Genomic DNA, 19,025 nt, shown 5'->3' on the forward strand with positions numbered 1-19,025 from the left:
TTCCGCTCCTGTCAAATACCTCTTGATCGGTTTCCTCACATCCAAAAAAATGAATTCTTAACCCATTTTAAATAACTATTCATTAAATTTTTAAATTATATTAAAATAATTTTATAAATAATCTAGCGATAATTTTTTTTAACAAAATTATGATTTTTTCTATTGTCTAATCTAATCTAAAATGTTTAAGTGCATAAATCTATTCAATATTATGAAAAACTTTTTAAACTCGATATAAATTTAATAATACCCACCCCTATTTATTAGACAAAATTAACCCAAAAAATAAACAAATGCAAAAATATTCTAATCTAAACTTTAGTAAAGAAAGGTTTCCATCGTTTCGAAATTCCATTCTTCATTGTCAAGGGATGCAATGAATCGAAATTCATTTCGCCCCGTTAAGGTATACGCCGACAAATTGATTGACGTGACCTGGACAAACGCAAGTATAAGGAAACCACCAACCATGGTTTTCCTTGTCCTCTCCTTTTTAAATATTTGGACCAGGCATGACTTTGGCAAGACCGATTGGCTTTACTGCAAACCATTCGCCCTGGTCCCTGTGTTGCTCCCTCTTGTTCTGTTACTCTGTTCCTTTCCCAAGTTCTGGGAATGGCGATCATACAAGAATTAGAGGCAGAGGGCAAAGATTTCGCGATGGTGAAGATGAGTGAACTGCCATTCCACGGGAATGAGAAATTCTCGACAGACACTTCTGTTGCGGAACGTCAACAGCAAGATCCCAAAGTGATCGCCAGAAGGTTAAATTTATCCTTATTCTGTTAAATTCTGCTTGGAATTAATGCACAAAGGTTTGACACATTTCACGTTTTGTTCTGTAAATGTAACAGATATCAGCTACAACTATGCGAGAAAGCTAAGGAAGAGAATATCATAGTGTACCTAGAAACAGGGTGCGGAAAGACTCTCATAGCTGTTCTGCTAATCCAAGAGTTCGCCGAGGCTATAAAAAAGCCCGGGAGGAATGTCTGCGTTTTCCTGGCGCCTACCGTGCCTCTCGTTGAACAGGTGTTTTCGAAGTCTTACTAAATTCTATGCACTTTTTAAAGTTCTGCTATTTTTCCAAAGTTAATTCATAGCAAATTTGGAGGAAAAGATGATAGTCCAGCATTGCTTTCCCCATACTCAAAACCAAGAGGTAACGGCGTCTTAGGGTCTGAAAGTTCGACAGCAAACTAAAATTAGAAAACCAGCGAAAATATTAAATTCTATCTATGGCTAATTGGCTTTTATCTTAGAGATTTCTTGAAACTACGATAAGCCAATCAATGAATTATCTGACTCACGTTTACAATTTTTTTTTAAGGTTTAAAGTTAAAACCTAGAAAGAAAGAAAGAAATTATTTTAACGTCCACGAGGCTAAAGATAGCCTATGGGACAGATTGCTTTTTCATCTGCTTGATGTATTCGGCCCTTTTTTTGTGAAGCTTCACAATAAATGCTCCCGTCTTCTCGACAAACCCCTCGTTAAATAGATTATCCCAAGAGCTAGCTGCCAGCGTATCTGCATAACTTTCCCTATTGTCTTTGAAGGCCTCACATTCTAAAATGAAATGTTTTTCTGTTTCCACTTTTCCGGAAGAACAAAAAATGCATACCCTTTCCTCCCACACTTCCTTTGGCCTTTTCCAGCGCCCTGTTTCACAACGGAGTTGATGAGAATTAGTTCTTAACTGAGCAATAAGAATTTTGGCTCTCCAAGAGATATTGGCCTCTATGTATGCTTTTGGTTGATGATTATGAGTGGGATTAAACACTTCAATATAGTAATTTTTCTTTCTTCCTAGCTCCTTCTCCCAAGTACGTTTGTGGAACTTTTCCATAACAAAAGCTTTTATCTCTTTGCTGTTTATGGGGCACACGTTCAAGCAAATATCCCATTTACTAAACCATTTGTTATTTTGTTGCATCCAAGTTTTTTTGCTCTTGCACAATCTATCATTAAAGACAACCTTAGGCCATCTACCCTCTTCCATTTGCTCAATTTTTTTTAAATAACTTATGACTCGCACCATAGCAATTGCTTCAATAGGAGCAGCCCCTGTTTCACTTAACAAGATATCATAAGGCACTGCACTTTTAATCTTAAATTTGTTTGTAATCAAACGTTTCTGAATTTTCTCAATTTGTCTCCACTGCATGTCGGAAGTACTGCTAGCCCACAGTTCACAACCATATAGAATCACTGGAATCACTAGAAGCCCAAAAAGAGTTTGAGTGGTCTTCCAGTCCCATAACTCTGCCTCTCTACACCTATTTTGAAAAGCATAAAATGCTTTCCAACCCCCCAAAGTTCTTTTCTTTCTACAACCATTCCAGCTTAGATTTTTGTTGAAGTCAACTCCGAGGTATTTGTATTCCTTAACTTCTTCCAGAATGTTGCCTTCAAAGTAGAACTTATGTTGGTTATGTTTTCTTTTCTTAGAGAAGACCACTACTTTCGTTTTGCTGATATTGACTTGCATCCCCACACTTCTACAAAAATGCTCAAGGGATACTAAGTGCTCTTGCAAACCAAGCGCCGATTTAGCAATCAGAATAAGGTCATCTGCATACAAAAGAAGCCTTATAACAAACTTGCACAAATAGATACCATCACCCCCTTGCGAATTTAACCACTCCTCAAGCTTGTCGATATATAAACCAAAAAGGGTAGGAGACAATGGGCAACGTTGCTTGACCCCGATATTGCTTCTAAAACTTTCAGAAATGCCTGCCGAAGTTCTAATTTTGACTTTCACCTCCTCATACAGCCTATGCACAGCTGCTCTCAAATGTTTAGGAACCCCAAGTTCCTCCATTCTTTGCCAAAGTTTATCCCTAGGAACCGAGTCAAACGCTTTTTTGAAATCAACAAAGCAACAAAAGACTTCTTCCTTATTCTCCCAAACTTTTTCAATGATGTGCCTTAAAGTTATGCAATGATCAACTGTTGAATGCTTAGGTCTAAAACCTGCTTGCCCTTTAGCACGCTTATTTCTTTCTTCTGCCCACTTGCTGATTTTGTTTTCTAGCATGCTTCCAAATAGCTTTGCAAACAAAGGGTTTATCATGATGGTCCTATAATTGGAGGGATTATTGATGTCACTGCTCTTGAAAAGAGATATTGCCAGACTAGTTGTCCAATCTGTGGGGAGCCCTTGTTGTATGATGTTGTTGAAGATTTTTGTAATGTGAGGTGCAAGGATCTTTGAGCCCCACTTTAGATATTTTGCTTGGAGTTCAGCTAAGTCTTTTGCTTTTCCAACACCCAACTTCTTAATACCCATCTCTACCTCTTGTATTGTGAAGAGTTTAGTATCCGTGTTGACCAAGGGGGGAGGGTCAACCTTGGGAACCTGCTCATAGAGTTGTCTTGCATAGTCAAACCATTTAGAAGCTGTAATATTATTTCCAATTTGTATCTTTTTCGGTTGGAGCTCCTTCCAAAATAATTTGGGATTATTTTTCCCAAGGAAGATTAGTTCTTCCCTCCTTGAAACCATGAAATCAGCCTTTTTCTTGCTTAATAAATGCTTGTAAGATTTGAGCTTTATGTTGTCCTTGTTTGACTCTTTCCAGATTCTCCTTGCCTTTTTGCATTCCTCGTCAAACCAAGCATTAACCGGAAAGCAATTTGTTTCAGACTTCTTAATTTTTGTTCTTTTGCACTTTGCAAGTGCACATTGAATTAAATGTGTTAATTCCTAACTATGAAGGCTGTGAATTGTAATTTTCTCCTTCTCAAAGAGCCTCTCTAACGTCATTTTGAAGGTATTACAGTTTTCTAGGGTCAAAAGAATTCTGCCCTGTGGGAGATTTTGCTGGACATGCTGAATTTTTGACTCTAATTGTTTCTTTCCAATCCAAGAGAAACATAAATAAATTGGCTTGTGATCTGATTTCAAATCCCACAGCTGATCTCCAACCAGAGCTTCGTCCATTTTCTCACACAAACCATGCGAGCAAATTACATAATCTACCACACTTGCTCCATTGTAAGTATTGCAAGTGAAATTACCGGACTTTGCCCATCTAGTCAAGCCATTACAAATGACTAAATCAAAGGCCCCACATAGAGTAAGCAATTGTTCACCAAAGAAATTGCAGCCCTTGTCCTCTGAAATTCTTTCCCACTGATGATTGCTTTCTTTTGTAAGCCAAATAGGGTCACAATCATCTTTACAACAAAGAATGCTAGCTTGCTAACTTGCAGTCCTAGCATTGAAATCACCCACTATAAGGACTTCACCTAGCTGAGAATATGTTGCAATATCCGCTTTTAAAGCTGCAAATGGATCTTTATGGTCAAGCCCTCTACCTTTGTAGATTTTTGAGACCTGTGGCGCAAAATAGCATGCTGCAATTTTGATGTGGTTTCCATTTTCTGATATTTTGAACCAAATGAATTGCTTATTTGAGTCTTCTTTTTCTAACTGAATGAGATGACCTTCTTTCTCCCTTACTAAAACCATGATACACCCGTGCCCTTTGCCATTCCCTGCTGCCTTGTTCCACGCTGCCATCTTCCAGTATCCTTCAAACAAAGGTGTCTTGCACCCTTCATGCTCATGTGTTTCTATGAGGCAAATTATGTCTCTATTTTCCGCAATAGGCCCTAACCCAGGTCCTCGTCTCCATGGGTAACCTCTGTAGTTCCAACAAACTAATCTCAAAGAAACCTGGGTATGACTTGATTGCTATTTATTTTGACGTGCAAGACTCACATTTGAGTCTTTGTCCCTGTTTTCCCATACTGACCTTGCTTTCTGATTTCCTGTTGAAGAGTTTGTTGCCTCTTCTTTATTACCATCTTGCTGCTCTGTTTTGGAAGGAGGTCCAAATTGCGCTATCACAGCTTTGCCTTTATAAATCCATGCTCTCTTTCCTTCATCTCTTGCTGCCCTAACCTTTAAAATTTCCTCTCTTCTTTCCTCCTGTTGTTTTACAGTTAAATCTTCTTCTAGGAAAAAACGAGAACCCCTCAAGAGATGCTTCTTGCTTAGAATAATATATTTATCACGTGAGCTAGGCATAATGACTTTTATGGGCCTGGCTCTCTCCTTGTTAAACTTACCCACCCTCCATGCTTGGTATATTTGTCCTTGCCATAGCAATTTTTCTTTCAAGAAGTCTCTTGCAAGGTCAAGAGTACATTCATTTTTTCCATAGTCTTTCACCCCTTTAATAATTATGTTTGTTGCCCTATTTTGTCTTTCCTTGCCTTCACTATCTTGCATGTTGTCAACCTTATTAGCAGAATTACTAATGACTTGAGCCCAAGTTTTGGAAACTTTAGTGGAATCTTCTTTCATTTCTTCTCTTGCGTTCTCTTCATGGTTGTTTATTTGGACAATCATTTTCCCTTTATCCTGGGATGATTTCACATTCACCACCTCTGTACTTTCCACTACAGATTTCTTTACATTTTGCACATCCGCCTTCATGCGTTGCCATTCTGTCTTCCCTATCAGGAGAGCTTCCTGTAGCAATGCCACTTGTTCTTCTAAAATTTTATTGCTTTCTGCTAACGCCTTGTTCTCAGCGATTATTATATGAATTTTATGATCTCTTTCCTGCCCTTTAGCTTCTAAAACCTCCAACCTTTGTTTTGCATTTAACAATTCTTTCACATAAAGATCAGATGACCAGGTGAGAGGTGTGGATGTGGGACTATATAAGGCAAAATCATCAATGGTTTTTCCTTTGGGCTTCTTGTTGCCACGTGCTTGTGGAGGAGACTTGTTTGGGTGTTTTTTGCGAGGGAGTTTCTTCCTTGTTTGCTCCCATTTTAGACGAGCTATTCTTCGTTTTAAAATGCCCCGATATTGTTTGGCATTGACCCAAACCCACTTCCCAGCTTTGGCGGATGATGCAATTTTCACTTGTCTTAAATCATTTGTCTCCACATGTTCTGAAATTTCTGGTTCCTTTGTCATGCTTGAATGCATTTGTTGTTGCTTGCTTGCTGCTCAATACTTCCGCTGCGTAAAAAACTCCCTGCTTTCACACTGCTCACTGTTTGCTGCTCGCTGCTCTTACTGCTGCCCAAATTGCTCTGCTCACTGTTCACTGCTCATACTGCTCACTGTTCGCTACTCGCTGCTGCCCAAATTGCTCTGTTTAGTGGGAAAAGCTTTTCTCTGTCAATTCTTTCGAAAGAGATTCAAACTTACTGAAACCACTCCCCAACACCGCTGTGCCACTGGAATGCCTCTTTTTGCGGCTTGATCAAACCCTCGTACTGAAAATTCCCGTTCCGCTGCAGATCTGAGCCCCCTGCCTGTGTCGCTGTAATCCGCACCAAAACCTGTGCTGAGCTTCACCCTGAAACCACTCCCCAACACCGCTGTGCCACTGGAATGCCTCTTTCTGCGGCTTGATCAAACCCAGATCGTCCTCGCCTGTTCAATTCAATCCTTGATTTGAGTCAGTTCTGGAGATTGTCGATAACAACAGCTCCAATAGAAGCTTCGAACAGCCCTGTAAAACCGTGTTCTTACTGAAAATTCCCGTTCCGCTGCAGATCTGAGCCCCCTGCCTGTGTTGCTGTAATCCGCACCAAAACCTGTGCTGAGCTTCACCCTGAAACCACTCCCCAACACCGCTGTGCCACTGGAATACCTCTTTCTGCGGCTTGATCAAACCCATATCGTCCTCGCCTGTTCAATTCAATCCTTGATTTGAGTCAGTTCTGGAGATTGTCGATAACAACAGCTCCAATAGAAGCTTCGAACAGCCCTGTAAAACCGTGTTCTTACTGAAAATTCCCGTTCCGCTGCAGATCTGTCGATAATTGGGGGCTCCCTCAATCTGTGGTCGCAATCTTTTATTCTGGCATCCTGGGAAATGATCACTCTTCAATATGGTCTTTCTTCCAAGAACAGATCCGTGTCGACAACAGATAGGAATTTTTGTCGACAACAGATAGGAATGGCAGATGTATTACATTTCCTTGTACTTTATAAAATAATTCAGTCTTTAAGATTCTCCTTAGACATAAAGATGGATACCTTAGTTGTCTAGGTGGTGGAGGGTCAGCTACGTCATAGCGAAGACCAGTTTGCTGTCAGTGCTGGGAGTAAATGTACGTGGGCATGACAGCTGGGGAATTGGACTTTAGTGTCTACCTTCAGTATTGTAAACTTTCAGATGGTTTATGTTCTGGTTCTTTAGAAATCCCAAATGCAGAAAGCTTTTTTTATATGGGAAACATTTTGTAAAACTCAAGATCTCAACACCAACTATCTTTGGATATGTGTTATTAATCAAAATGTTAGATAAGGACATTTGACAGGTACACCCACATGTGGAATTGTATTATGTTATTAGCGCTGCGTGGGCCGATCTCGAGACCTTATTCCCATCATTGGACACTGACCGTTTCCATCTAACCTGCCAACCTCTTGCAACATAAATTTGGTGCTTATGACGTCAATTTTCATTTGAATTAGCATTAAGGGTTTTTTCGTAGGGTTCTTGTAACTTGATTTCTTTCTAAAGCGTACTCTGGCTTCTTCACTTACCTATCATCATCCCAGGATTCTGTTTTGTATGGGTCCTGAAACATGATCTACAACCCTTGACGAAGTTTTGCCAGAGCACTGCACGTATTTGATCACTAGACATAGCCCATGCAATATCGAAATATTCCAACATCCAAGTAATCTCTATTCATTCTTTAAAAATGGCACTGTCTAACAGATGAACATTCATCTTGTAAACAGGTGAAGGGAAATTCAATAGCCTTCAAATGAAATTCCTTCACAATTAATAATGATAATCTGACATTGTAAAAGGAATCACTTTCACAGGATAATCAGGGTAGGTGTCTGGGAAATTAAAGTTTGTAAGCTTTTCAAAAAGTTATTCCAGGTCTGATAAATCTCCTTTCTGTTGGTTGTTCAGGTAAAATGTAGTTCTTTTTGTCCATCTTATAGTTTCTCATCATACTTTCTTGTTAAATTTCCTTGAAACTCTGCAACTAGATAGACGAATTACTGAAACAAGGCCACTGAAAACTGAAACCAAATTTATTTTCGTCAAGATACAAAGTTTTTTAACAATTTATAAGCAGTGGAAAAAACACCAGAGATAAAAACACATGTACACAAAATTGACATGCTTGTTTTACCTAGGAAACCCAAAAGGGTAAACCTACTTTCTTTGTTGTGGTATTTTATTGATTGTTACTGCAGTCAACAATCTCTCTTTGAGAACACAATTGCTCTCCTGCTGAATTGCTTTGACTTGCCGTGAGAATCCCAGATCCCTGCTCCTATTTCCTTGCGCACTAGAAACTCCTATTTCCTTGTGCAGTAGCTCTTGTTTCCTAGCACACCAGGAACTCCTATTTCCTAGCGCAAATCTCCTATTTTCTTGCATACTTGTGGCCTCCTAAGTCCTTCCACACAAGCTCCTCAATTCTGCGCATGCCACACCAATGTTGAATGAAGCAGGGACATTTTTTGGAAGCGAAGCGTCGGAAGCATCATTTTCTAAAAATCTAGGAAGCAAAGCGTTTCAAAAGCGTCTATGATATATATATATATATATTTTTATTTTTTATTATTTTTTTTATTTTTTTGCATTTATATTAAAAAACATCAAAAATACAAAATTAGTGGTAGAAGATATTAAAACATGCATATTTGTACATAAATCAAGATAGATACGGCATCCATTGTATATCAATGATTAACTATTCGAGCATCAACCATCTAGATGCATTAAACATCTAGAATCTAGATTCCTCTCCTTTTGTCTAGCCATTGCCTCTACTTTGATTCTTTAGCTAAGAAACCAGATTCGTGCCTAGGCCCCCTTGTGTGCGAAAATTCGAGAATCCCACCTGAATCACCTACCGCAGCAACTAATTAAACTTCTCCTATCTGTTAAATATTGAAACAAATTATTTACTATTTCCTACAGCAAATATCGAAGCTAATACACTGCAGCCTTCACTTAATTAAATAATTTGCCCAAAACAGGAACAAAACAAATAGAGAAAGATGCACAAGTGACACAATAATTTTTGGACAAATGTACCCAGAAAAACCCAATGCGGGAAAACTGGTGCAGCAGCTTTGATATTTTTTATTATTATGCAATAGTTTTTGAATACGTAACTGGATGCCCTTTCGACTATGCAGTTACAAAGAAAATAAACTGGCAGAAAAACTTAGTGAGATTACCTCACTCTACCTGGCAATTCCGGCTGTTTTGGAAACTGAACCGATTGTCCTCGGCTATCTCTGCGCTGGCCATGTGTCAGCCTCATTAGGCTCCGCATCAGCCCAACTGGGAAAACGTCTGCCCTCTGGAGCAGTTTGCAGCGCTCTCAACTCAAAAATCTCGGCTCCCCGGCAGATTTTGGATTTCAACACCGGAAGACTGCGTAGCTTCGACGTGAGCTCTTCTGGCTCTGCGTGGGCCCTTCTGGCCCAACGTCAACCCCTCCCTGGTCTGCGTTGCCTCCTCCTAGTGTCTCTCTGCCTCTCTGTTGGTGATCCTCGATCCTGGAGAATATACTCCAACCCAACTATTCTTGCCCCTCACTACAAAAGCTCACTATCGAAAATCTCCCGGCAGCTACTCTGCTTCAGAAAGTCGATTATTTGAACTCTCTCCGTGTGTTCTCCAAATGCCCATCAAGACTTCTTTTATAATCCTCTCGTTGATTAACCAACGACCCATATTAGATTCTAATCAATGGCTAGGATCATATTGACTTGATCTCTGCCTTCTTCTAGAAGTTTCACCTACAATTTAGATTAATACCTTTTAATTATTTTGATTTCCTAAGTTTAGACTAAGGGTCCCATTAAAAATAATTAATTATTTTAATGAAATTGTCTCTAGGTGGAATTTCCTAGAACGATTTCTAGGTATTGGAGAATGCATGTATCTAAGCCTCCCTGCAATTTTTGAGACTTAGAGCACATCCGATGCTATGGAAATCAACACCCTTTTAGTGAGGAATGTGCTATAGCAATGCAACCTATTGAAGCATTACTTTGACTTCATAACATCGTTCTCTGTGCTGTTGATGTCTGACATGCTGTCCACCAACTATTGCGCTGCTGCTGCAATTGTATTGCTGCTGACACTGTCACTGTCAACATTGCATCCGTACTACAACTCCCTCTCAAGTGCTGCTGCCACTGGCAACTACCATTGCACTGCAAACTGTTGTTGCTAATCCATCGACAATGGAAAAACATCCCAAATTACTAAACTAACTGTGTTCAATATGATACCACGTCAATGCTGAACCTTGACTGCTGCTAGTCTTTGCGCTAACCCTCTGAATCTATTGCGTCGTTGCTAACTACTGCTCTGTGCCATCTGCATTGCTGCCAACTCTGCACTGTGTTGTGCCCATCAAAACAACCTGCAGAAAAGACTACATCCCACCAACTCTTCTCACGCTGAGGCTTCTGCGTTGCTCCCTCTGCCCTGACAAAAACTCGATTTGGAAGCCCTTCTCTCTGTCGACTCACTCAGAGAGAGACTGCCTCGAAATTTCAGCCCTTCGGCTAGAACTGCGCAAACCCTCTAGGGTTTCGAACTGTTGCCTCTTGCAACTTTTTTGAACTCCCTCTTTTGCTCAGCGTTGGGTCTCTGGTACTGTTCTTTCTTGCTTCACCTGCAATGCTCTGATACCATGTGAAAATTCGAGAATCCCACCCAAATCACCTACTGCAACAACTGATTAAACTTCTCCTATCTGTTAAATACTGAAACAAATTATTTATTGTTTCCTACAACAAATATCGAAGCTAACACACTGCAGCCTTCACTTAATTAATTAATTTGCCCAAAACAAGAACAAAACAAATAGAGAAAGATGCACAAGTGACACAGTATTTTTTGGACAAATGTCCCTGGAAGAACCTAATGCGGGAAAACCTGTGTAGCAGTGGTGAGGTTTTTATTATTATGTAGTAGTTTCTTAATACAACTTTGGATGCACTTCCGACAATCCAGTTACAGAGAAAATAAACTGGCAGAAAAACTTAGTGAGATTACCTCACTCTACTTGGCAATTCGGACAGCTGAACCAACTGTCCCTGGATATCTTTGCGCTGGCCCTGCGTCAGCCTCAATAGGTTCAGCGTCAGCCCAACTGGGAAACGTTTGCCCTTTGGAGCAATTTCCAGCCCTCTCGGCTCAGAAATCTGGGCTCCTCGATAGATTTCTGATTTTTGCACTGGAAGACTGCGTAGCTTCTGCGTGAGCCCTTCTCACTTTGTGTCAGCTCTGCGTGGGCCCTTCTGGCCCAGCTAAAACCCCTCTTGAGTCTGTGCTGCCTCCTCTTGGTGTCTCTCTGCCTTTCTGTTGTTGATCCTGGGTCTTGGAGAAGATACTCCAACCCAACTATCCCTCCCCCTCACTGTAAAAGCTCACTATCGAAAATCTCCCGGCAGCTGCTCTGCTTCAGAAGATTGTCTCAACCCTCTCCGTGTGTTCTCCAAGTGCCCATCAAGCCTTCTCTTATAATCCTCTCATTGATCAACCAACGACCCAGATTAGATTCAAATCGATGGCTAGGATCATATTGACTTGATTTCTACCTTCTTCTAGAAGTTTCACCTACAGTTTAGATTAATACCCTTTAATTATTTTAATTTCCTAAGTTTTGACTTAGGGTCCCATTAAAAATAATCAGTGTTCCACGGGGATGCGTCCCCCAGGGTGGGGTGCGTGCACCCCTCGCACCCCACGTACCCGGGACGGGGAGACTCTCGGGGGTGCGTTTCCCCACGTCCCCCTTTTGGGGAGATTCGGGGAGACGCAAGGGGGTGCATTTCCCCAATGTGGGAGACTCGACTCCCTGAAAGGGGTACTTCTGGGCGTCCCCCCGAAAATGGGGTTCTTCTGGGCGTCCCCCCTTCATTTTTGTCTAATTACCCTTTATAAACCAAAAAAAAAAATTAAAAAAAATGAAAATTAATTTATTAAAAAAACATAAAAAATAAAAATAAACTAAATTAGCAATTACAAATAAAATATTACATGAACAAGTTAGGGTTAACTCCACTTTTCAAGTTTTCATTCTGCCGCCATTCATTATGCTATTACCTCAACGCATTTTTTTCTTCCATTTGCTCTCACTGCGCCCACGAGAGCTTCAGCGCATCCTCACTCTTCTCCATGCAGCGACTTGCTGTTAGCACTTAGCAGTCATTCCAAACTTGCAGTGGCATCCTCCCTCTTGCTCCACGCAGGCGGCATGCGGCAGCATATCAACGATTCAGCGTAATCTTGAATATATTGAAGCTGGGCCTCTTCATTTGACTATCGAATAAGTTAGCAGTCGTTGCAAACTTGCAGTGGCATCCTTCCTCTTGCTCCACGTAGGCGGCAGCATATCAACGATTTAGCGTAATCTTGAAGATATTGAAGCTGGGCCTCTTCATTTGAATACCGAATTCAAACAAGAAAAACTTGTTTCTGAGGTGATTTTGTGAAGTAATTTCGTGGATTTTTTGCTATCTCTGAGGTGTTTTCGTTGGGCTTCTCTGGTCACAAGTCTTGCGCTTTTCTGGTCATAATTTCTGGTTTGTTTTTTGGAGCAGTATTTTCACTTTGGAACTGCTGTCATACTCTTATCGGACCTCAGTCTCAGCGCTGGGAAAAGGTCTGCTACAACCTACAGACCTCAGTTCATCCCTGAGGCAAGGAACAGATCTCTGCAACTTTGGTCCCGAGGCAAGAAGTAGACCACTGTTATCCTCAGCCATGTGAAGACTTAGTGTTCAATTTAGAATCTAGAAGACTAGAATGATGAATGATGAATTCAGAATTTTCAATTTTCAATTTAATTTTTAAATCAATGATTCAATGTAAATTATAGAATGATGATTGATGAATGATATGGATCAATGTACATTGTATTTGAATATTTGAGTTTCATATTGAATTTTATTATTGAATCTTATGGTATTGAATCTTGATGAATTAGCATTATTGAACAATGAATATGAACATGAAAATTTCAAAATTATATACATATATATATAAATTTATAATATATATAATTAAAAATTATATTATATATACCTCGACGTCTCCCCGTCTCCCCTAAATATCCCTAAAATTTCAGGGTTCTCCCACACGTCCCCTTTGTGCGTCTCCCCGCACCCGCGTCTCCTCATTCCGGAGACTTTGTGGAACATTGAAAATAATTAATTATTTTAATAAAACTATCTCTGTGTGGAATTTCCCAAAACGATTTTTGGGTATTGGAGAATGTATGTGTCTAAGCCTCCCTGCAAATTTTGAGACTTAGAGCACATCCCATGCTACCAGAAATCAACATTGTGTCTTGAATCGGGCGAATTAGACACGATTCGGTGGGACACGTGTCTCGATTTTTGGATTGCCGCGCGGCCATAATGTTGAAATTTGGTACCGGAGGACAGGTGGTTCCCTAAAGCTTTGATCTTTGGCCTAAGGAAAAGTGTCCAAAAGAATTTAATTTTTCTCCTAAAGTGACTTTATAATTTTTATAAAGTCAAATCTAATTTAAAAGTGACTTTAAGTGATAAAGTTACTAAAGTCTAATTTTAAAGTGACTTTAATAATGTAAAATTAAAAAGGAAAAGTGACTTTGGAAATAAATGACTAAGTGGGTCTTTATTAAAGTGGGGTGAATTAAAAAATAGAAAGTGAGATTTAAATGAGCATTTAATCTTAGCCCTAGATCTCAATCTATTTCAGCCATTGGATTTAGGGATGCCCCAAAAGTCACTTAGGGTTAGATTAAAGGAGGGAAAGGGGGAAAAGGTCATTCATTTTTCTTTCATGAGTAGATTGAGAGAAGGAGAGCAAGAGAGCAAGGGAGATTTTTGGACAGTGAAGAGAAGGAGGCAGCAGCTTGGCACACATTCCAAGACAGCATTTCAGCAAGTCCGTACAGCTGAGTTAGCACACAGTGAAAGGCAGGTTTTGGGCACGATTTTCTAGAAAGGTCGTACAACAGTTTTTGTTCAGATTCCAAGGAGGCTGTACAACAAGTTAGCACAGAAATCGAGGAGCAGAAAATCTGTAGGTTGCTGGCACATTTTTCAAGGGAGGCCGTACAGCAAGTGGCTGTACCTTGGCACGCTTTTCTAGGCAGAAATCCGTACAGCCGTACAACTGTTTTCTGCACAAAAATCGAGGAAAACTGTACAACAACATTTATGGCAGCATGCATGCTTTTCTAGGCAGTCCGTACAGCAGCATTTAAGGCTGAAATTTGGGCACAAAAATCGAGGAGGCCGTACAACATTTATTGCTGTTCTGTTTTGTTGTTTGCAAGTTTTTCAGTTGGCTGAGAGGCACGGAAAACGAAATAAGTTGTAAAAGTTTGCTTGCTGATTTTTGCTGAATATTTCTCTTACTGTAAAAGCATTTTCCAGAAATAAGAAAGAGCTTTCGAACTGGTTTTCCCCAAGAGTTGTAGAGGGTTTTTCCAGGGTCACCTTAACAAAAAATCACTGTGTTTAAATGTGTTAAATGGTTGTTTGTATGCGCTGATATTTATTTCTGCATTTTCAACATTCTGTTTTATTTCCAGAATTTGTGTTTTCAGCAAAATTTATTTTCCAGTTGTTGAATGTATAGATATGGGAAAGGGCATTTAACTATTTTGGAGAAATAAGGTGAAACTGAAAACCGGGGTGGGAGATGAGAAATTTCTACATGGTATCAGAGCTTGAGTGCTGAAGTGCAGTTTGGGACCGCAGGGAGGAAAATTACAGCCAGCTGATTTTTCACTCAGAAAATTCCAGCAAGCTGATTTTTCACAAATAACAGTTTTATCTTTACTACAGCAGTGCTATTTTTCAGTTTTAGGACAACAGGATGTCATTGGGATTGAGGGTGGAGGATAGGTTGGATGGGCATACCAATTACAGTGTTTGGAAGGAGAGAATGCAGAGTATCTTTGAGGAGGCAGAAGTCTGGGACGTTATGGTGCATACCACACAGAACCCTGTTGTTGTGCCTACTGATGCTACCCAGTTGGCTGCTTATAATAGAAAGAACAACAAGGGTAAGAGACTGATTCTAGACGGAGTCAATGACCATTGCATTTCTCATGTGAGAGTAAAGAGAAATGCCCATGAGATGTGGACAGCATTGTCCAATCTCTACGAGAGTACCAATGAGAATCGGAAAATGGTCCTGAAGGAGAAGCTGAAGACCATTAAGATGGGTAATGATAGTGCAGCTGGATATCTCACAAAGATTACTAATGTGAGAGATGAGTTGGCAGCAGTTGGAGAGGTCATTCCACCCACTAAGTTGGTGCGGATTGCAGTGAATGGCCTCCCCCGTTCATGGATGAACTTTGCTGATGGGGTTTGTGCACGTGAGACCCTTCCCACATGGGAGAGGTTTTGGGATGATTGCATTCAGACAGAGATCAGGAAAGGTCAGCTTGGGGCAGCCAAGCCAGTTGAGCAGGATGAGGATGTAGCACTGTTGGCAGGAGGCAAGAAAGGCAAAGGGAAGAAGCAGGCTTCCACAAGCAATGGTGGGGGCAAAGGCAAAGGTAAAGGTAAACAGGGTAACACACAGAAGGACTATTCCAAGGTGAAGTGTTGGAATTGTCAAAAGATGGGACACTATGCAGTTGTGTGTCCGGAGAAAAAGAAGAAGGGGAAGAACCAGAGCTTGGCAGCTTCAGCAGAGGTTGAGGACTTTACAGATTGTTTTGACCGGAAGTTTGGGTTCACTGTGTGTGAGTCCTCTAGTGCAGGATCACCTGCCACACAGGTTTAGAGGGAGCATGTTTTTCCCTCTATTAACGGAGCATCTTCGGGTATCTGGTATGTGGATAGTGGGGCTTCACGTCACATGACAGGAGTCCGTGAGTACTTCTCAGAGCTTTCAGAGAGTGGCACTGATATAGAGGTAGTACTCGGTGATGATAGAGTTGTTAGAGCGGTCGGTGTGGGGACACTGACATTTCAGAGGGAGTCCAAACCTCCCTTGAAGGTGTCAGATGTTCTTTATGTGCCAGGGATGAGGAAGAACCTCATATCTGTTTCAGCTTTGGAGGACAGAGGATATGAGGTACTGTTCAGGGGAGGACAGGTGTTGATGTATCCCAGGGGCACTCCAGCTGATTCAGCTAGAGTGATAGGTGTACGCCATGCAAAGGTGTACAAGTTTGCATTCCAGCCCCTTTTGGAATTGAGCAGTAGTACCGACAGCAGAGCTAGTAGTTCTGAGCTGTGTGAGATTTGGCACTGCAGGATGGGGCATATGTATCATGGAGCCTTGAGGATCTTGCGGGAGATCACTACAGGTGTGCCAGATTTCAGTACTGATCACTTTGATACTTGCAGAGGATGTGCGATGGGCAAGTTTGCCAAATCCCCTTTTTCCAGTAGTGATAGCAGAGCGACTGGGATACTTGATTTGATTCATTCCGATGTGAGCGATCGGATGTCTCATGTTTCCTTGAGTGGATATGAGTACTATGTTTTATTCATTGATGATCACTCCAGGAGGACCTGGATTTATTTCTTGAAGACCAAGAGTGAGGTCTTCAAGTGGTTTCAGGAGTTTAGAGCTCTTGTGGAGACACAGACAGGTCGGAAGATCAAGTCCCTGAGGTCGGACAATGGGGGAGAGTACACCCTTGGAGAGTTTGTTGACTATTGTGCGGAGGCAGGCATTAGGAGGGAGTTCACTGTTCCTTACAACCCCCAACAGAACGGGGTTGCGGAGAGGAAGAACAGATCCATCGGAGGGGCTGCCAAAGCCATGTTACATGATCAGGGGTTGCCATTATTCTTGTGGGCAGAGGCCTGCAACACAGCTGTTTATTTGCAGAACAGGAGTCCGCATCGTGCCTTGGAGCATATGACTCCGGAGGAGGCTTTTTTTGGGAAGAACCCTGATATTGGTCATCTTCGTATCTTTGGGTGCATTACATACTCCTACATACCCAAGGAGAAGAGGACCAAACTAGAGCCCACTGCAGAGAAGGGTATCTTTGTGGGCTATAGTGAGACCTCAAAGGCCTTTCGGATTTACATTCCTGCACAGAGGAAAGTTGTTGTCAGGCGGGATGTGAAGTTTGAGGAGGACAGGGCCTTTAGGAGGTCACGGGAGTTAGAGTATCTGGATCAGCCAGACCCTCAGTAGCAGTTGAGTTAGTCGCAGGGATCCAGTGGGCAGGGATCAGGAGGATCCGGAGGTACATCTATGAGGATGTCAGGTCCGTCAGTGAGCAGTGGCTCGCCGAGCCAGAGGGGTGGTGCTCCGGGCAGCATGCAGAGCAGTTCACTAGGGAGTCCACTGATGGACAGTTCACACGGTACCTCAGCTTCTACAGGTTCAGGTGCAGGCAGGAGGACAACAAACAGACAGTCAGGAGTTCAGGCTCCTGATGATGATGAGGAGGAGGAGTTTCATTCTCCAATGGGAGAAGTACGCTCAGGGAAGAGGAAGCCCAAGTGGCTTCAGGACACCTTGAGAGATGCCACATCTGTTGCTGAGCCTAAGAGGCCAGTCAGAGAGAGTAGACCACCTGAGAGGTTTTGTAGCTATATGGCAATGGCTACCAGCATCCTTGACTCTGAGCCTTCTAGCTATGAGGAGGCAGCTGGCCAGCAGGTCTGGAGAGAGGCCATGCAGGAGGAGTATTCTTCTATCATGAAGAATGATGTTTGGGAGGTGGTGCTGAGGCCTGAGGGCAAATCCGTGGTTACTTCCAAATGGCTTTACAAGGTAAAGCATGCTGCAGATGGCAGCATTGAGAAATTCAAAGCGAGGTTTGTGGCTAGAGGGTTCTCCCAGGTAGAGGGAGTTGATTATGAGGAGACCTTCACTCCCGTGGCTCGATATACTTCGATCCGCTCCATTATATCGATAGCAACAGAGATGGGTTGGAAGATCCACCAGATGGATGTGAAGACTGCATTTCTCAATGGCTTCATACAGGAGGAGGTGTACATTGAGCAGCCACAGGGCTTTGAGGTGCATGGGAAGGAGTCCCATGTGTGCAGACTGAAGAAGGCCCTTTATGGCCTGAAGCAAGCTCCCATAGCTTGGTACTCCAGGATAGATACATACTTGCAGGGGATGGGTTTCACAAAGAGTGAGGCAGATCCGAACCTTTACTATATTGTGATAGGTGAGGAGTCTTTCATTCTGGTGCTATATGTGGATGACTTGGTCATTACAGGTGCAGAGAGACTCATAGAGCACTGCAAGAGAGATCTTGCGACGGAGTTTGAGATGAAGGACATCGGCTTGATGCATTACTTTTTGGGTTTGGAGGTGTGGCAGGAGGAGGGGCATTTCTTCCTGGGGTAGGGGAAGTATATTGTGGACATCCTTGGCAGATTCCACATGGAGGATTGTAAACCCATGTCGACACCGATGATCACGAACTGGAAGAAGCTTCATGCTTCGGATTCCGAGTTGGTAGATCCCACATTGTACAGGCAGCTGATTGGTTCCTTGATGTATTTGGTCAACACTAGACTAGATATTTGTTTTGTAATCAACACGATGAGTCAGTTTATGTGTGAGCCTAGGAAGGTTCACTGGGTGGCTGCAAAACACATTTTGCGGTACTTGCAGGGGATAGTGGATTATGGTCTGGACTACAGGCAAGGGGATGGAGTGAGATTGGCAGGTTATACTGATTCTGATTGGGTAGTTTGTGCTTCTGATAGGAAGAGCACTTCAGGGTGCTGTTTTGGGTTGGGTTCGACAGTAGTGTCGTGGTTCAGCCGGAAGCAGCAGTCAGTAGCATTGAGTTCAGTGGAAGCAAAGTATATGGCAGCTAGTCTAGCTAGTTGTGAGGCCATCTGGCTTCGCAAGATGTTGTTTGGCTTATTTGGTCAGCCGTTGAGACCTTAAGTGATTTACTGTGATAATCAGAGTTGCATTAAACTCACGGAGAATCCAGTATTTCATGACAGGTCAAAGCATATCGGGATCAAATATCATTTCATCAGAGACTATGTTCAAAAGGGAGCTATGAAGCTTGAGTATATTCCCACTGATG

At 41.8% G+C, this 19,025-nt stretch overlaps 1 protein-coding gene across 1 annotated transcript in view; it reads left to right on the forward strand.

Moving 5' to 3' along the window:
• Positions 1–468: 468 nt before the first annotated feature.
• The window catches only part of LOC149145064 (endoribonuclease Dicer homolog 4-like), a 303,060-nt gene continuing 284,503 nt past the window's right edge, over positions 469–19,025 (forward strand). The window contains 2 exon segments of the mRNA XM_089448258.1: positions 469–764; positions 855–1,032. Coding sequence (XP_089304384.1) covers positions 616–764; positions 855–1,032 — 327 coding nt within the window. The 5' untranslated portion in view covers positions 469–615.

The sequence above is a fragment of the Pinus tabuliformis genome, chromosome X (genome assembly GCF_031772625.1).
Source record: "Pinus tabuliformis cultivar Carrire ecotype Pingquan chromosome X, CPIR1, whole genome shotgun sequence".
Classification (NCBI taxonomy): Eukaryota; Viridiplantae; Streptophyta; class Pinopsida; order Pinales; family Pinaceae; genus Pinus; species Pinus tabuliformis.